The sequence below is a fragment of the Synchiropus splendidus genome, chromosome 8, assembly GCF_027744825.2.
Source record: "Synchiropus splendidus isolate RoL2022-P1 chromosome 8, RoL_Sspl_1.0, whole genome shotgun sequence".
Taxonomy (NCBI): domain Eukaryota; kingdom Metazoa; phylum Chordata; class Actinopteri; order Syngnathiformes; family Callionymidae; genus Synchiropus; species Synchiropus splendidus.
Window position 1 is genome coordinate 4,588,719 of NC_071341.1, and position 17,884 is coordinate 4,606,602.

The following is a 17,884-nucleotide window of genomic DNA, read 5'->3' on the forward strand; positions in this document are numbered from 1 at the left end:
AGATTGTGTGTGAGCCCCAATGGATATCATGTAATTGAACCGTTTTCACTTCTTCTTCAGGATGTTGACAGAAGCTCAAGCATGGATTAGTCTACTCTTAGTCAAGCTTGACAGTAACATACAGGCTTAATGAAGTTATTATATCCAGACATAACATGCAGTGAAGCGAAGCAATCTCACGGAAGGAGTGAGGACGGCGCTGTTTAGGGCCCTCACAATCGTCTTTTGGAACTGATTCCTTGGACACCTTGATCATTGTGTGCATGCTGGCTTCAGTGAGGCCCTCAGTGGCAGTCTTACATTGAACTAAAATAAATCTTCAGTGGAGTAAACTCGAGACAAAACTGAGGTATGGCATGTGGTCACATGACATAGCTATAGTATTGTGGTAAAGCACATCACCAAGTTCCCGGTTCGTATTCCATCGTATGTCTCTTGCGCCGATATTTTATCCTTGATATCTAAGTAAATAACGAGGCCATTTACTTTTCCATATTATAGTTCTTTACTTAGTACAACATTTAGCTCAAGTGCACGTTTTAGCCATACTGGATAGATCAGAGAAAGCAACTCTCAACAGGTGTGAGGCTCCACCCAAAACTCCCACAATACTAGCTTAGCTCACTTGTACAGCAAACGACCAACAGACAAGTGGAACTTCTTAAAAGTCAATCCTGAATTGACTTGACTGCCATCTGTTTTGTAGGTGAGGGGTGGTGACATTGAGACTGAAAAGCGTTTGAGGAAGGACCTGAAACGAACCAAGGCTTTGCTCGCTGATGCCCAGATCATGTTGGACCACATCAAAAATAACGCACCAAGCAAGAGAGAGATCGTCCAGTTGAAAAACCAGGTACAGTTGACTCTTGATTTGGTGTGTGTGTGTGTATATCTATGTAAGGAATGTAATAACCTTATAATAACTACCGTTCCATACAGCTGGAGGAGTCTGAGTTCACATCTGCTGCTGCAGTTAAAGCCCGAAAGTCAATGGAGGTAGAAATTGATGACCTGCATGTTCAGATGGAAGACATCTCCAAATCAAAACAGGCAGTAAGTTGAGCTCTGACTCCATCCATTTATCTGCACCACCATTCACCCTGTCTCGTTTTCTGTTTTAATCCAGTCATTAGTGAAACAGGATTACTTTACTTTAATTCAACCCCTCCTCTCAGCTCAAGTTCTTTTGCCATCTGATCAGTTGTGTCCTGAGTCTTACACAATTGTGTTTTGGCTGCATTTCCCAGCTATTAATGTGCTGAAGCTGATCATTTCTTTCTAAAGCAGAATTCACTTCTACACAACAAAATCTGACTGTGACGGCTGCAGCCCGTCTTTGCCATTTTAAAAGTAGCAAACGAATAGATCGCATTTGACACCTACACATTTATATACAGCGGCGAACAGTGACGCTAGGCTTGGAAAGGGCTGGACATGTGCATACATTTACCGTTCCATCTCTGCTGCTAGAGAAAGACAGATCCAAATGAAGCTGTATGAAGAGATTCAGGAGTATTTTGCGTTTGATTGTAGTTTTAAGCACATGTTGAATTCTAGAAAATGTTTAATAATGACATCCTTAGTTACAGAGACTTGGTGATGATTTTATTTGATGATATGCAGATCTGAGTTGGATCATGGAGTGACACCTGATCTAAGCTTGTTAGTTTAGTGTTTCACATGATCATATTCTTAACTAAACTTGTGTCATATTTTTTTTATTACATAATCATGATCACATGATCAATGAAGCAACACGCACGTACAGCTGCCGCGGTCATCCATCCATCCATTCATTCAGTGACAAATAGTGAACCGTGATTGGTGAGCCCAAATATATGTGGGTTAACTGATCTCCAATTTACTGAACGATCTCATCCTCCATTACTGGTCTCTTTATAGGCATCAAGTATCTTGTGACTGCCTTAGTGGAGTACTGCTGCTCTGCACTGATTGTGCTGGAAATTGAAAACTATACTGTAGTACACTGCAGCAATGCTGCAGTTGCAGCTCCTAGAGGAAATTCAGGGTCAGTGAAATAGCTGTTCTTGGCTGCAGTGTGAACTATGACCTCCTTGCGGCAGTCATATCACAGCAATTGGTCTTAGTACAGAACATCTTCCCTCTTCTTTCCCCCCTTTGAGCCGCTAACTAAAGTGACAAAGGGCCTCAAGGACGAAGAATCGGTGTGTACGCACTCAGCCACACATATTTCTTTTGTACTGTAAATCCCAATCAACAGTACGTGTACACACACAAGAGTACACAACCCCACCTGTCCACACGTTCAGTTAAAAACGCAAATCATGTAAGCCAACCATGTTATTTCCTGCTCTTCCATGACCAGAAACTCCAAATAGTTGGGAGAAAAGTCATTTAATAGAATGCTAAATTACTGGCTGTGCCATGACGGTGTTACTTAGGCATTTCATCTGGCTCTGCACTTTACTTAAGCATGCACCATGACTGGAACATCTTATCATTAAAAGCTCTGTGGTGACACACTGTGTTTCACACAATAAAAGGAGCACCATCAGGTGGTTTGAGCTTATCCAAAGAAACATGTTTGTGTATATACACTATATAATCAAAAGTATTTGCTCACCTGCCTGGACTCACATATGAACCCAATTGCCGTCCCACTCCTAACCCATAGGGTACAATATGATGTTGGTCCACTTTTGCAGCTATTACAGCTTCAACTCTTCTGGGAAGACTGTCCACAAGGTTGAGGAGCATGTTTGTAGGAATTTTTCACTATTCTTCCAAAAGAGCATTGGTGAGGTCACTGATGTCTACCGGGTTCAGGTCAGGACTCTGTCATCCATGAGGAAACTGTTCCCTCAAGGTTTGGGGCATAAATGTTTTGGTATCGGGAAACATTCAAAGTTCCTTTCACTGGACAAACAAAACAACCCCACACCATAATTCCCCCTCCATCAAATTTCACACTTGGCATAATGCAGTCCGAAATGTACTGTTCTCCTGGCAACCTCCAAACCCAGACTGCCAGATGGAAAAGCGTGATTTATCACTCCAGAGCACGTGTCTCCACTGCTCTATAGTCTGGTGGCAGCCTGCTTTACACCACTGCATCCGGTGCTTTACATTGCATTTGATGATGTATGGCTTGGATGCAGCTGCTCAGCCATGGAAACCCATTCCATGAAGTTCTCTGTGTACTGTCTGAAGGCCACATGAAGTCTGGAGCTCTGTAGCAATTGACTCTGCAGAAAGTTGGCAACCTCTTTGCAGTATGTGCCTCAGCATCTGCTGACCCCTCTCTGTCAGTTTACATGGCCTACCACTTTGTGGCTGAGTTGCTGTTGTTCCCTAACTCTTCCATGTTGTTATAATAAAGCTGACAGTTGGCTGTGGAATATTAAGGAGCGAGGTAATTTCACAACTGGATTTGTTGTACAGATGCGATCCTATGACAGTTCTACGTTGGAATTCACTGAGCTCCTGAGAGCGGTTCATTCTTTTTCAAATATTTGTCAAAACAGTCTACAGGCCTTAATTAATTTTTTTTTTTTTATTAATCATGGAAATGTTTCCTGTCATCACTTGCATGTTGTGACGTTTTGTGTGTCTTACACCATTCTTCAAATGTTGACTGTTGTTGTTTGGAATGTGCCGCCATACAATTGTGTATAGTTCGGGGAGGTCTTTTTGATACATAGCTCCCTGTCGGAGAGGTCTTTTGATCTGACTGAGCTGTCGTACAAAGCCATCTGAATGTGGAATACAAACATTTGACTGTTGAATTATACAGTAGTTCATCATTTTTTCGTGTGTCTCTGTTGTGCCATCATGGTGTCGCCAATGGACCAACATGTGTAGAAACAATTTCTTGAATTACAGTACAGAAGTAGCTTAAGCATCTGTACCTGTGATCGCAGCGATGCAAAGAAATAGCTACCTGAATGCTTTATCTCGATGATTACATGCGAAGTAGTAATGAGTTGATGGAGGTGGTTTCATGAAACAGCATCCTCATTTGTAGAGCTCAGCATGTGGCACAATGGTTTTCAGCAAGGATTGACGAGGAAGTGTGAGTCCTTGCTTGCAAAGAAGCTGAACTTTTAACTAGTGTGTAATTACAATATTTAACAGTGCATCAAGATACAACCTACAACCTGAGTTTTCATACAGACTTGCAGTATTGTTTTACACATGTTGATTGAAAAATAAAAAGCGTTGTTGGCTGGCTTTATTCCACTAAAGTCATGTTGTCAAATATAAGTGTTTTATGAAAAAGTAGGATAAAAAACAATGAACTCGTAATGGCTCTTGTATAGCACTTTCCATGCTTGTCAGAATCAGAAAGCTTCGGAAGGTGCTTTGGCACGATGTGCCACAATGAACAAAAATAAGCAAATGATAATAATAGTAATAATAATATTAAATGAATTCTTCTGTTCCTTTCGGCTTCTGCCTTCAGGGGTCGCCACAGCGGATGACCTTCCTCCATCTCACCCTGTCCTCTGCTTCCTCTTAATTATTAGTTATTAAATGAATTCTTTAAGAAAAATAATAAAATATATAATATTAGCAGTAATTAAAATATAACTAAACAACAAACAACAGGGTCCTTTCATGAATTGATCATTCTCACGGCCGAGGGGAAATCTGTTTTCGTGATGGGAGATTCTGGTCTGGATTGACCGTAGCCTCCTGCCAGAGGGAAGAGGGACAAACAATCCATGGTCAGGGTGAGAAGGTTCGGCTCTGATCCGACCTGCACGTCTCTGGGTCCTGGAGACATACCGGTCATGAAGGGGTGGCAGTCTGTAACCGATCACCTTCTCAGCAGGACGCACCATGCACTGTAGTCTGCCCTTGTCCCTGCAGGTGGCGCTGCTGTTCCACACGGTGATAGAGAAGGTGAGATTAGACTTAATGATGGCGGTGTTGAAATGCACCAGCCTTTGTCGGCTATTGTAGTTTTTACAGCTGCCACAAGAAGAACATTCTCCATCTCCATCAGGCACACAATGACACAATGTGGTTAGCAAGGAAACTGGCCACCTCTCAGTCACAGACTGACCATTATACGATTAGGGCTGTGTCGCCCGATAGCTGAAGCAGAGATGGAAAGCACTAACACCCTGTTACAGTACTTCAAGGCAGTTTTCTTATTTATTTATCATTTGAGCAGGAATGCATGGCAGGCACGTGAAGTTGAATGACGAATGCTATCTATGTGGTGCTGGCAAAACTATCTTCTTTTTCCAATGTCAGATGCAGTGTCTCTTCACTCAGCGACAGAGTCAAATCTGCACAACTTCTGAGTTCATACACAGTACCTGCAAATAGCTTCAGCGAAATTATGGAAATAACTATCTGGCATTACTTTAAAACCAAAGTTGCTAGTCATCTTTGTTGACATCACATATATTCCCTATTCATGCGTAAGTATAGTCAAACACGTATATATAGTATAACTCACCACATCCAGGGAGAAGCGCCACAAAGCCGACCGAGCAGTGGACAGTCTGTAAAACCAGAGCATTTCCGCTACTAGATAATTATTTGCACACTTTCACGCTGGTCAGGTGATTTGTTATTTGTGAGTATTTTTGCATTTTATTGATGAAATTGCCAAGCAAATGTAAAAGCATTAAAATTGACAATTTAAAAACTCGGAAGATAGTACAGAAATGTTTTTTTTTTTTTTTTTTTTTTTAATGCTCTCAGGGCAGGAGCATGGGCTTTATAAGGGCGCCCTTTCGGGTGGGGAGTGTTGATGGATTTTACGAAAGGAGAGAGTTTTTTGATACCTGACATGGGTGTTTTTGTGGAATTCCATTCGGTATTTTGTGTATATTTTGTAAATAATTCAAATTAAACAGAAATCTCTCTAGGCGCTAAATTCCACTAAGCAGTTGCCATGAACGGAATGCACCCTGGTCTTTTGTTACACTTCCCAAAACTCATCACAACAGCAAACTGGTCAGCTGCAGGAACACCACAGAAAGACCACCACAGAAAAAGACACTCCAACACTGTTGCGCTGCAATGTTGTTGTAGTAGGAGTAATAAACCAGTACTTGTGAGAGTGAGTTATAGACCTTAGCATGTATCGTAATCCGGCCAAACACCAAAACGGACAAGGCAAACTGACACCAAACCTTCATGTGAAATAACTTTCATCTGGATATCCTGGACAGAAGTGTAATTGCCTTGATTTCTTCATTCAGCTTGAGGAACAGCTGAGCCGTTTACAGCGGGAGAAAAACGACTTGCAGTCAAGGATGGAAGAGGACCAGGAAGACCTTAATGAGCTGATGAAGAAACATAAGGCTGCTGTGGCTCAGGTGAGTTTGGTTCTTGTGGTTTTGTGATACTGTAGCAACAGTTTTACGTTTTATCAGTGTGACATAGTGTCGTTTTGCCGGTGTGTTGTTTACTTCCTCCCGAGCAACATTTTTTTGCACCCTTTAGTTGCACTTAAACTTGTATGAAGGCAGGTTGGCTCGATAGAAACCACTAGAACTCTGAGAATCAGGAATGTCACCTATGTGAAAGGGCTGCATGTAAAACCCACCACTATCAAACAATGGTGACAGCTCTCTTAAGCTGAGTGCTTTATGTGTTCAGCTGAGTGAAAAAAGAAGTGTTATTAAACATGTTTTTATGGCAACAAATATGTCATCAACCTCATTTGGCTATGAAGGAATTGATCTGTCCTACCTACATTAAAGCAGCTAAACTCCCATGGGACTGTTGGACAGTTCTTCCATCATCTGAGTGAAATCCGAAGCGGTCAGCTCTTGAATTTCACAGTGGTCACATTGGAATTAGATTTATTGGTTTGCTTTTTCTAGGCTGGCACAGTATCCCCTACACCGTTATTCAAGAACCTTCAAAGGAATGTGCCTTGTCTGTTTTTTTGACGCTTTGCATCTGAAGACTGATGTTTCTGCCTTGAAATCAACTGTGTATTGTACCTATGATCAATATTGAGCCACTGCTGATTATTGCTTGATTTTGTTGTTGCAGTCAGCCCAGCACTTTGCTCTGATCAGTGACCTCCAGGCCCAGCTGGAGGAGGCCCTCAAAGAGAAGCAGGAAGCGCAAGAGAAGGTTGATGCTCTTTTACTCTTACTGCTGTTGAAGTGCCTGCACACTAGGCTGTAGAGATATAGTTTTCCAAAACAGTGTTTCTCATTTCAAGATTCAGTACAGGTCTTATACTTAGTTGAGACGCAACAGAATCAACAAAATATTCATTTAAAACGGGTGATTCTTTATTTAATTTTGTGTTCTCAAATAAGTTGATGAATACTCAAATGTGGCTATGTATATTTATGTCCTGGTCAATAACCTGCGGCAGTGAGGCTAAATGTTCCAGTAATACAATTTAAACATCTGTATCTATTTAAAAACCACTACATTTCAAGCAATTTTACCATATCTTCTGTCACCCAAATCTCTAGATGTCTGCAGAATTGAGTCTGGAACAGCTCATGCTAGGGGAGCTGGATTCATACAGTTTTTATCATGTAGCAAGGAGAGACTGTTGGAGCAGTTGAGTTTTTGGCCTTAGAATTTGCAACATCTGTAACATATTGCTCACCTTGTCCTGCTTTAAAGATGCAATCACTTCAAAGTCAGCTAGACTTCCAGGAACAGTCTATGGTGGACAAATCTCTGGTCAACCGACAAGAAGCCAAGATGCGGGAGCTGGAATCCAAGCTGGAGTTTGAGAAGACCCAGGTCAAACGTCTAGAGGTGAGAGATAAATCAGATGGGGTTTGCAAGCATGAATGTTAGAGGAAGCCTTCACTATGAACAGTAAGTGGGTGAAATGTGCTATCTGGGTCAGAAAGCAGCCTGAGAAACACACATAAGTTTATGACTCAAAAAAGCTTCATCTATACTTAAATGCTGGTTGTTTCAGTGCTCTCACAAATTACTAAAAATCGAGGCAAAATATTGAAGTTGAGGGTTAGGGTTGCATGTTGCTCCCTTGTTCCTCCCCTGGTTCAAACAAACACACGTTGTTTGCTTAACAAATGTTGGCACTGTAATAATGGCAGCATCTTACGGGTGGGTCGTGGAACCCATGTCAACAGAACGTGCACCATACGCTGTGTGTGTCTCCAGTAGTGAGGGCAGGTTTCCTGTGCCAACATTGCCACCCAAATAGAGGAACAGGGGCAGTCTTCAGCCAATATGGTCAAACAAGTGAAACAGAAACAGTCAGAGGGCCATATTCTGGTCACTGATATGACTAAACAATGCGGTATTTTGGGCTGAAATTGAGGCTGATTGACTCAGTCTCATGTGTTTTTTCTCCTTTAACACCTGAACAGATATTAAATATCAATATAAAGGAACAAAAACATGTCATGTTCACGTTCACAAGTTCACGTCACAGCTTCCCAACACACAAAAATGGCTGACAAATGAACAGATGTCAGATTTTACATAGAACTTATTTTGTATTTAGTAGCAGTTACCATGGCATTTTACTTGTTTCAGTCAATCCTTGTGACATAAGCTCCGTATTTCTGTTTGAATTTAGTGTGTGGTGGCACGTCTCAAAGAAAATTTGGAAAAGTTGACAGAGGAACGAGACCATCGTTGCAGCAGTGAGAGCAGAGAGCGGGAGCAAAACAAGCGTTTGCAGAGACAGATTCGTGACATGAAGGAAGAGATGGGAGAATTGTCAAAGAAGGAAGGAGAGGCCAGTCGCAAGAAGCACGATCTGGTAAGATTACACACATGGCATTTTCAAATGAATATCATTTGTACCGACTACATTGCATCTGAGGCCGTTTTCTTCTCTGATGTCTTTGTCAGGAAATGGACAACGAGAGTTTGGAGGCTGCCAACCAGAGCCTACAGGCTGACCTCAAATTAGCGTTCAAGAGGATAGGCGATCTGCAGGCGGCTATCGAGGATGAGATGGAGAGTGATGACAATGAAGATCTGATCAACAGGTTAAATTGTTTTTTCTTTCTATACTTTCTGCGACATTTTTCAGTTCATGGATCCAGCATTTCAATTTAAAGGCTTAAAGGTTCAATGTGTAAAAGTCTTTTTTTTATAAATAGTAACAACTATGAGCCATTGCTAGTGTTGGCTTGAAATCTTACGTTTGTATTTGCATGCACTAAAGAATCTCCATCGTCACACGCCATCTTGAAATTGGCCAGTCAGGGACATGAAACTGCTCCTGCCTATCGTCACTACAGCGGACCAAACAAGACAGAAGGAAACACAGTGGACCACATGTATTTTGATTAGACTAGGTTAGATGGCCTTTGAAATCCACATTTCAGCAACAGGAGTTGTCTTCTTTGCCTTGAAAACAAAACAGATAATGAAAAGAGAAAGAGGGGATTAATTCTGGAATACAGACTAATCGTACCTCTCTGACCGTTCGTTCCATTTCAGTATATGAATATTACCACTATGTTTTTTGGTATTTATTGGCATGGATGTATTAAACACACATCACAGTTGACCACAATTCATTGTGGTTTTTCAACTCTATCACGTCCACCTTTTGCATGCTATTGCTATCTGGATAGAATTACGTGAATGGCGTCTTGGCTTTTTGAAACGTGAAGGCTACTATAGATGTGCATACTTTCAAATGTGTGCCACAAGAGAGTTAGTTTCAATATATGATCTCAACACTAGTTTGGAGAAAATGATGCACAGTGGACCTGTAAGTAATTACATCCCACCATGATAGAACTGTTCGCCTCACAAAATAAAATTTGTAAAGGTGAAATATACTGAGCTCAACAATTATGTTAAAAAAAAAAAAAACTTCATCTGCAGCCTGCATGCATGATTTACTGGTGTTACTGATACCGACCAATGACAACAATGGTCTGATAGTTCAAATGAATTACATGAAGAATAAATGGTTGTCTCAGGTTATTTTATTAAAGAGCAAAAAATATAAATTCATTAATTACTTAATAAATTCACAATTTAACAATTTTATTTTAGTATTACATCATTGTTGAATAAAAAAACCAGTGTGAGAATTATGTTTCACAAAATGTTCATGATATAATAATTATGCGTTGTTATTATTGTAGTTGTTTTTTTATGTTGTTCTTGCATTCGCAAAACTGTCATTTCTAAGCAGCATAATCAGAACTTCAAGAGGTTTATTAGCGGAGAGTCATATTGTTGAGATTAAGAAGTTGGCAGAGGGTCATGTAATTCCCTGTGAAGATTCCATGAAATTGAATCGATTGAAAATTGCTCCAGGTTGCTCTCAGTGTGTTACTGCCATCACATTTTTGTGCAAAATGTTTGAACATTTTTTCTTTCTTTCTTTTCTGTTGTGTTTCATCTCTGGTCCTCCTGCCACCATTACTTCTTCCAGTTTGCAAGATATGGTCACAAAGTATCAGAAAAGAATGAACCGAATGTGAGAAACTTCAAAATCAGCTTGTTTTCAACCCCACTGGTGATGATACTCTGTTCAGATTTGACTAACTTTGTTTATTAGAAAGGGCACGTTTATGGCTCATGCAGACCTGCCAGCTTTTGGTGTGCCTCATAATGCTTTCAAATGTGAAACTTTTCAAACTGCTGGAGGAGAAATCCCACTATAGTGGGCAAAATCCCTGTCTAGGTCGTCCCTATGCTGTGAAAGCGCTGGGAAGCGCCCTGCCTAGTTAAACATGCTGAAGGTGTCAGACACAAGATGAAGGGATAATTGCTTTCAGATCATTCAGATTTTTCTGTGAAATGAGAAATGAATGATGTCATCCGTTGGGTTGCTACTGTGAAAACATGTTCTGTCTAGGCAAGGTGTCTTAGTGTCCGAGGCATCTGAATAATGTGGCCTATTTTGGTTGATCAACTTAGTTAATGTCAAATTTTCTTCAGTGTTGAGGTCCAGACACTCTCTGCCGTCTTACACAACAACAGCTATATTGACACCTCAGTGCTGATGGCATAAAGGGCTTCCCAGAACGTACAGGAGCTCAGATTTTTCATGGTCTTCTCTTCTGGTGCCTTTGACTGCTGTCACCACATGTAATAACATTGTGGTTGTCATCCATACTGCTGATTTAAATATATCACCATACCTTAATTCAATTACACTGGGGAGGAAGTATATCCATAATGTTGTCACATGAACTTTAGTAAGATGTTGACCAGAACATTCAACAAAGTAATTTGTGCTGACATTAATGTGTGGAGGTTCAGAGTCAACATTTTGAGGTCTGAATTCTGTATCATCACTAGTGCTCTGACCAAAGTAGTTGCTGCATGTTCTCACTCTGTAAGTTGCATGAACATTACGCATGAAACCAGCCTGCATCTCAGCACCCTTTTTTCCATGGCTGTTACTTTTCTGTTACTGCAAGTGTTGGAGCCATTTTGAGGTTCATAGACCAAAAATGGTAAGAAATCAAAATCATTGGGCCAAGTTGACTTCACTATTGTGCAGGGTCATGTCCTCATTATTTTATAGTTTTTTTTTGTCAACTTTAAAAAATGTGATTGTATTTGTGTTTCATACTACATTGACATCACCTTCTGTATTTATTTATTTTATTGGTGATTCATGTCTGATGTACTGGTACTTCATCCAAATACTTTGTTGTGTGGTTTGATATACTGAGAATAATTTTGTATTGGAGTGTACATTATATTAGTATATTAGTGCAAGATCTGAAACCTTCCAGCTCAGCTCACTTTTGTTCGGGTGTAACAGGAATGAGGAATCTCCTAAACCTACTAATGCTCATGAGGGTTTTGTTGAACATGATGTGATCTAGTTTTCTGTCAGCTAACTTCTAACAGCAGTTTGCTTCCTCTGGTGTGTTCAGTGTCTCGGCAGCATGTTCTGTTGCTCATCTCTGAGAGAGACCTTCTCCTTCTTCTCTACCACACTATCTACAACTTTCCCTTTTTGCTGGTCCTTCTGACTGACTGACTGTGAGCTTCTTCTTCTAATATGACGTTTCTGTCTCTGACTCCTGACCAGTCAGGGGGATTCAGACACTGACTCTGAGGTGGAGGACCGGGTGGATGGGGTGAAGTCTTGGTTGTCTAAAAGTAAAGGATCAGCCAAGAACTTGTCGGATGATGGCAGCCTGAAAAGTTCCAGGTGGGTACAACAAAGGTGTTGGGTTTCTCTGCTGCAATAACCTCTAAGCAGGCTTGTGGACCGTCTGTCAACTTGAGCTCAGTGTGGAACTGAATATGAGTGTCAGCCTGCTGACACTTTGGATTACCCAAATTCAGTTCACCTCCTTCCCAAGACATCTAACTTCTCACTCCCAAGATATCCCAAGTGTATTGTGTCTGGTAGCATTTATGGCTGCCTGGATGATAGATCCTCTTCACAGTCTGTTGCCCCTCTGAACTCTTAAGTCTTATGACTATTTTCTGCAGTGCCTATTGTTTTTATTATGCCATTTACTACCCTGACTTCATTATTCTGCTTTCAGATAATAATTCTCGACTGGGGTGGGGTACTAATAATGCATTACGGATGCATTATTAGTACTTTCATATGACATCATAATGCATTTGGACTTTATAGAATGTTATACATACTGTGCATCCATTTTCAGCCTATTCCAGCGGTCATGTTCTGAATCATGTATGGTAACTAGTGTTGGGAGTAAGGTATAATTCAGGTCACTCATTGCTAGCTCCCGTGCATAACTCAGGACTACTGCTTCCGTGGTAGACGTGAAGCAAGTTTAAGTTACATGAAGCAGCATTATGCATGTGAATGAATAAACGGCAATAGCAGCAGTTGACAGCTCTGCGTCCTCGTGCCTCAGGCAATGTCTGCGACTCTCTGTCAACTCATAGCCAAAAGTAAACATGAAAGAGTGTTATCATGTTTATTTTACGAGAATGAATAATACAATCGAGATGATTTTTATCAATGAAGTGCAGATACAATGTCAAAAATGATCAATGAATAGCATGGTAATCTTCAGTAACTTCAGAGATATCAGTGTTGTTCCTCCTTGCTGTTCATGCTCATGCGGACAGCTGCGCAGCCGCAGGATCACGGCAGTGAAAACAGTTAGAATCACAGCTTTATTCATTTAAGTAAATCTGTGCGTCAATAAATAATAATATAAGGCAAACACACCCGTTATCAAAGACCCACAGAGATGGCGAGGACTGCTGCTCAGTTCAATGACTCCCGCTTAGGCTGTTCCAGCTGCAGGAGTTGCAGAACTTGTTTTTGACTGCTCTGCATTTATCACGTTTGTGGGGAGTCACGCTGTACACTTACTTTCTGCCACGTAGCGCCAAGTCGCCAGAGAGCAACTCAGTTCCTGTGGAGAGTTTCCTGGATGACGTGCACCTCTCCGGGGGGTCAAATCTGCAGCTAAAACCCAGTTCACTTGTGTTCATATGTCAGACTTATGAGCCAAATGCATTTTGTCCGCTGTATGAAAAGCCCCTTACATGCAAGCAAGCCTGAAGACTGGCAGCCTCCCTTGCTATCTAATTTGGAGCCAACACATTAATGACCTTATTCATCTCCTATGAAGCCTTATAGATTATGATGTCTTATGAATTTAGCAATTACGCATTATATATGACACCTTAAGTAATGTGCAAATTTTTTTTTAATTCAAGGTCACCACTCGTCTCTTACAGCCTTAGGTTCCCTACATCACACCATTTCAGATTCACTACTCTGTACTGTCTTAATACCTCTACTGTCTCTACTTTCATCCTCCAGATTTGCAGTAAACTTAGATGCAAAGGAAGGTAAAGAATGGACTGAGTGTAAGGACTGGAATGAAGTCGGTACAGGTATAGCAATGGATCAAACTCGTCCCGTGTCAGTCATGAGCTCCCTGAGCTACAGAAAACAAGAACCAAAACATGGTAACTGTGGGTCTAAAAACGACGACCTCTTCAGCTCACTTAAGAAAACTGTTGATTCTGACGATGGGCTGTCTTTGCGTAAGACTAAAGTGAGTGTGGATCAAGACCACTCGCACTTGGTTGTCTCCAGAAGAAAGTCTGTTGAAGCTGATGACCTCGATGACAGGAAATCCGTTATTTCACAGGCTTGCACAGAGGCCAGCAGCTGGGCTAGGAAGGGCCTGGAGAGCCGAGTGGGAGACTTTGACAATGAGTCGACAGTCTCCTACAGTCGAGTCTCCAGCCGGCCAGCCTTAAGTCCAGATTTTGATAGGAAGTCCACTATCAGTCTATCTGACTCAACTGCGCAACGTCAAACTGCTTCACGCTCGAATGAGCATGGGTTCCTCAACAGCAGTAGTCCCAATAGTCTCTATAACAGGCAGGCCACCCCCTCGCGTGCCGGCAGGATCAGTCAGGCTGATTCTAACACGTCCATGGCTCGCAGCTGCTTTCTCAGTGAGTTTGACAAAGACAGTCATGGCGTAGCCTTCAGTGAAAGGTCATCCTACAGCCTCCACACCACAACTGGGCGTAGCTTCTCAATGCCACCCCCGCAGGGACGATCATCAACACTAGACACAGACAGACACATTGATGAGTTGGAAATCAAACCGGTCACTCATCGTAACTACCTCGATCCTGACTTAGAGAAAGCCATCAATGAGGTCCTGAGCTTCGAGCCCATCAAATTCAAAAGAAGTAGTCTGGAGGACTCTCAGGCGGAAGAGGACTCCTCCAAGAAGGATAAAATGAATGGAAAGAGTCACAAGGCTCAAAGCTCATCAGGCGGACTTCAGCGATCAGCGTCGGTAATGAATGTGAGGACCACGAGCCGCTGCAGTCGTGGAACCAGCAAGAGCCGTGGAAAGAGCAAGAAGAAAAAGAGGAGCCACAGTTCAGAGTCTGAGAGCTCCGGAGAACACAGTCGCCACAGGAGCACCTCAAGAAGAAGGTCCAGGAAATCCAAGAAGAAGGCAAAGAAAAGGACCTCATCATCCTCATCCTCATCTTCATCAGAGTCTGACTCCGACTCCAGCTCAGAATCCAGTTCTGGTGCATCCACCATCTCCTACCGCAGCACCAGCAGTGTGAAGAGGGCGCTGTCTCCAAAGCCCCCAAACAAGGGTGAAGACACTGAGCCTCAGAACGAGAACCGACCCATCAGCAAGAGTGATGAGAAGAAGAGGAAAAAGAAGGTGGACAGTCTGATGATGAAGTACCTGTACCGGGCGGAGAGTGACTGATCTGCAGCAGGTTGTCCAGATGTGACTCAGCATGGTGTGACCTAACCTGTGCTGTCGAGTAACAGAGTGCATGTTCTCTGCCCCTTCATGATTCTTAAGTCATGTATGTGATTTGTAGGGGCCGGATGGTGATAAAAGTATCAGCCATTGACGATTAAAACCCATAATAACGTCAGCTGTGCTGTGATTGGTCCCCATATGATCAATGCTTCAGGACTACACCTTTCTGTCACAGAGTTGACTGCATGCTCCACAACAACCCACAGAAACGAAACATTCAACAAGTTTGCTTACATTTTTAATCCACATATTTGATTTAAACTTGAAACAGAAATGTCACAGCTTTGTGTCTGCATATACATTACATTCGTAACCTGAACCAGGTACCTTATAAATGAAACAATAGAATATTATCTGAGACAGTTTTCGAAGCCACCAGCACGTTTTTTTTTTCACTAATCCAGTGTCATGCATGACATTTTGCAGTGTGAATGTGCTTTCTGAGTCACCCAACAACCTTAGCTCCCTGGCTGACGGTAGCAGGTGATGTCACATTGGTTTTGGTTTGTGGGGTTTTTTTTCTCGCAATGTTGCAGCTGAGGAGTATACAATTTAGAGATGAGTGCATTGGGTGGCCGAAGGATCCGAGTAAGAAGCTGACGCACTATTGTTTAAGTCCAGGTTGCCCTGTTTCTTATCTTTCCACTGTACTACCACGCTGCATCTGATATCTAGGACTGTATTTGACCACGTACGCCCAACTATAGAGGTCAGAGTTGAGCCATCCCTACCGGAGTTTACCAAACTGGACTGTTGGAAAAGAATTTCCTTGCAGGAGTTCAGATGACTTTGATCTTTGCAATACAAAGTATTGCTCATGCCCACTTACATTGCTTGCTTGACTACTGACTCATTCTTCTACATCATTTCCTTGTTCTAATGGCATTGTTTTTCTGTCTTGTCCTTAGTCCTCCATCCCGCAGAGCTTATGTCTTCAGCAGGTCTGATGAAGAAGAGGAGGAAGAGGAAGATGGGCCTAACCGCAGCTCCTTCTACTCCGGATACTAGAACAGCTGCCGTGTGAGAGGCACAGAGGACGTGATGCATCGCCATGGTTCTGACTGTCTCCTGCATGACATTTTGAACAACAGTGCTACAGTTTTCTTGAAGCTACAAGTAAAAGATACTTGAAAGTCACATGACAGGGTGATTTGTCTCACCAGAAGTGGAGTAACCACTGTCATCTGTGTGTGCGTGTTGCTTTTGTCACCACCTTGGTGCAATGTTTTTCTGTGGACATTTGCCATTATCTTTCTCACACATCCTCTCCTGATGACACACACACCTCTCACAAAAAAGAAAAACTGAAACAATTGTTTTTACCAAACAGCTACGGGGACCGGTGTACCTCTTCAAGAATATGTCATGCTTGTGTCTCCAACACTATATAAAACACTCTAGACACATGGTGTACCTACCAACAGTCTACCGTGTCAACTATCGAGTACTGCTCTTTTACTTGCTTTTATGTAACACATTTGACGGATCATGTAGTCTTGATACACCTTTTTAAACCACATTAGCTTGATTGTGCAGCCGTCAGTCATCCCAGTGCACAAATATTGCTTTTCTCGTGCTGGATTTCAGCTTAGTCACCAATCCATGCAAATATCCGTGGGACAATCTACAGATGGCGCTGTTTAGGCATAACATTTGAATCCCCTGATATCATCTCCAACAGTCTCACACATGCGTACACTAACAATTCTGCTGTAGCCCACATTGCCGAAACCTGATGCTGCCTTTTGTTGTCAGTCGTGGGTAAGCAACCGCAACGTTGTAACTGATTCTGCACAGCCTCGTGTCTTACTGTTATCCAGTAATGCCAGAAGAAATCCACCTGCGCTCATCAGCTGCTCGCTGGCAGAGATGCGCGAGGGTGAGTAAATGGAAGTGCGTTTAGGGACCTAATGGCCTCAAAAATACACGTACTGCTTTCTTGGATTCTCTATGCAGTGGAGTTTTGAGTGAGTCTTTATATTTCCTGAATTCTGGTGAAGGGCCTGACTGTGAGAGAAAACTATAGAGCTGCACGTAACACTGTTTATATATGAATATTAGCAATGCTGGCTTTAAAAATAGGTCCTTGTTTATTATCATTATCGAATAAATTGACCTCTTGTGATACATTTTGCATAACAATTTAATATATTGTAAATAAATCATGGTGCTTGTTTTATATGCTGTCATGTCTTTTGTAAACTCATTCTGTGTCTTCACATTCGATCGAGAGCTTCAGCTCCCTCTTCACCACGATGGTCCGATACAGCGACCGCATCACTGGAGCCGCTGCACCAACCCGTCTATCAATCTCACGCTCCCCTTTTCCCTCACTCGAGAACAAGATCCCGAGATACTTAAACTCCACCACTTGGGGCAAGAACTCTCCACCGACCCGGAGAGAGCAAACCACCTTATTCCGGTTGAGAACCATGGCCTCAGACTTGGAGGTGCTGATCCTCATCCCGGCCGCTTCACACTCGGCAACAAACCGCCCCAGCGCATGCTGAAGGTCCCGGTCCAATGAGGCCAGCAGAACAACATCGTCCGCAAATAGCAAAGATGAAATTCTGTGGTTCCCGAACTGGATCCCCTCCGACCCCTGGCTGCGCCTAGAAATTCTGTCCATAAAAGTGATGAACAGAACCGGTGACAAAGGGCATCTCTGGCGGAAGCCAACA

The 17,884-nt window shown here is 42.3% G+C and overlaps 1 protein-coding gene across 12 annotated transcripts in view; it reads left to right on the top strand.

Moving 5' to 3' along the window:
• The window catches only part of myo18ab (myosin XVIIIA b), a 62,377-nt gene extending 44,978 nt beyond the window's left edge, over positions 1-17,399 (top strand). For 3 of the 12 annotated variants that reach the window (XM_053872019.1, XM_053872022.1, XM_053872021.1), the window contains 10 exons: positions 707-853; positions 940-1,053; positions 6,204-6,320; positions 7,006-7,089; positions 7,600-7,737; positions 8,534-8,719; positions 8,812-8,951; positions 10,361-10,405; positions 11,978-12,100; positions 13,709-17,399. In XM_053872019.1, the coding sequence (XP_053727994.1) occupies positions 707-853; positions 940-1,053; positions 6,204-6,320; positions 7,006-7,089; positions 7,600-7,737; positions 8,534-8,719; positions 8,812-8,951; positions 10,361-10,405; positions 11,978-12,100; positions 13,709-15,143 (2,529 nt within the window). In that variant the 3' untranslated portion in view covers positions 15,144-17,399. The other 9 variants (XM_053872024.1, XM_053872023.1, XM_053872025.1 and 6 more) reach the window with 7 other exon arrangements.
• The last annotated feature ends 485 nt before the right edge of the window (positions 17,400-17,884 follow it).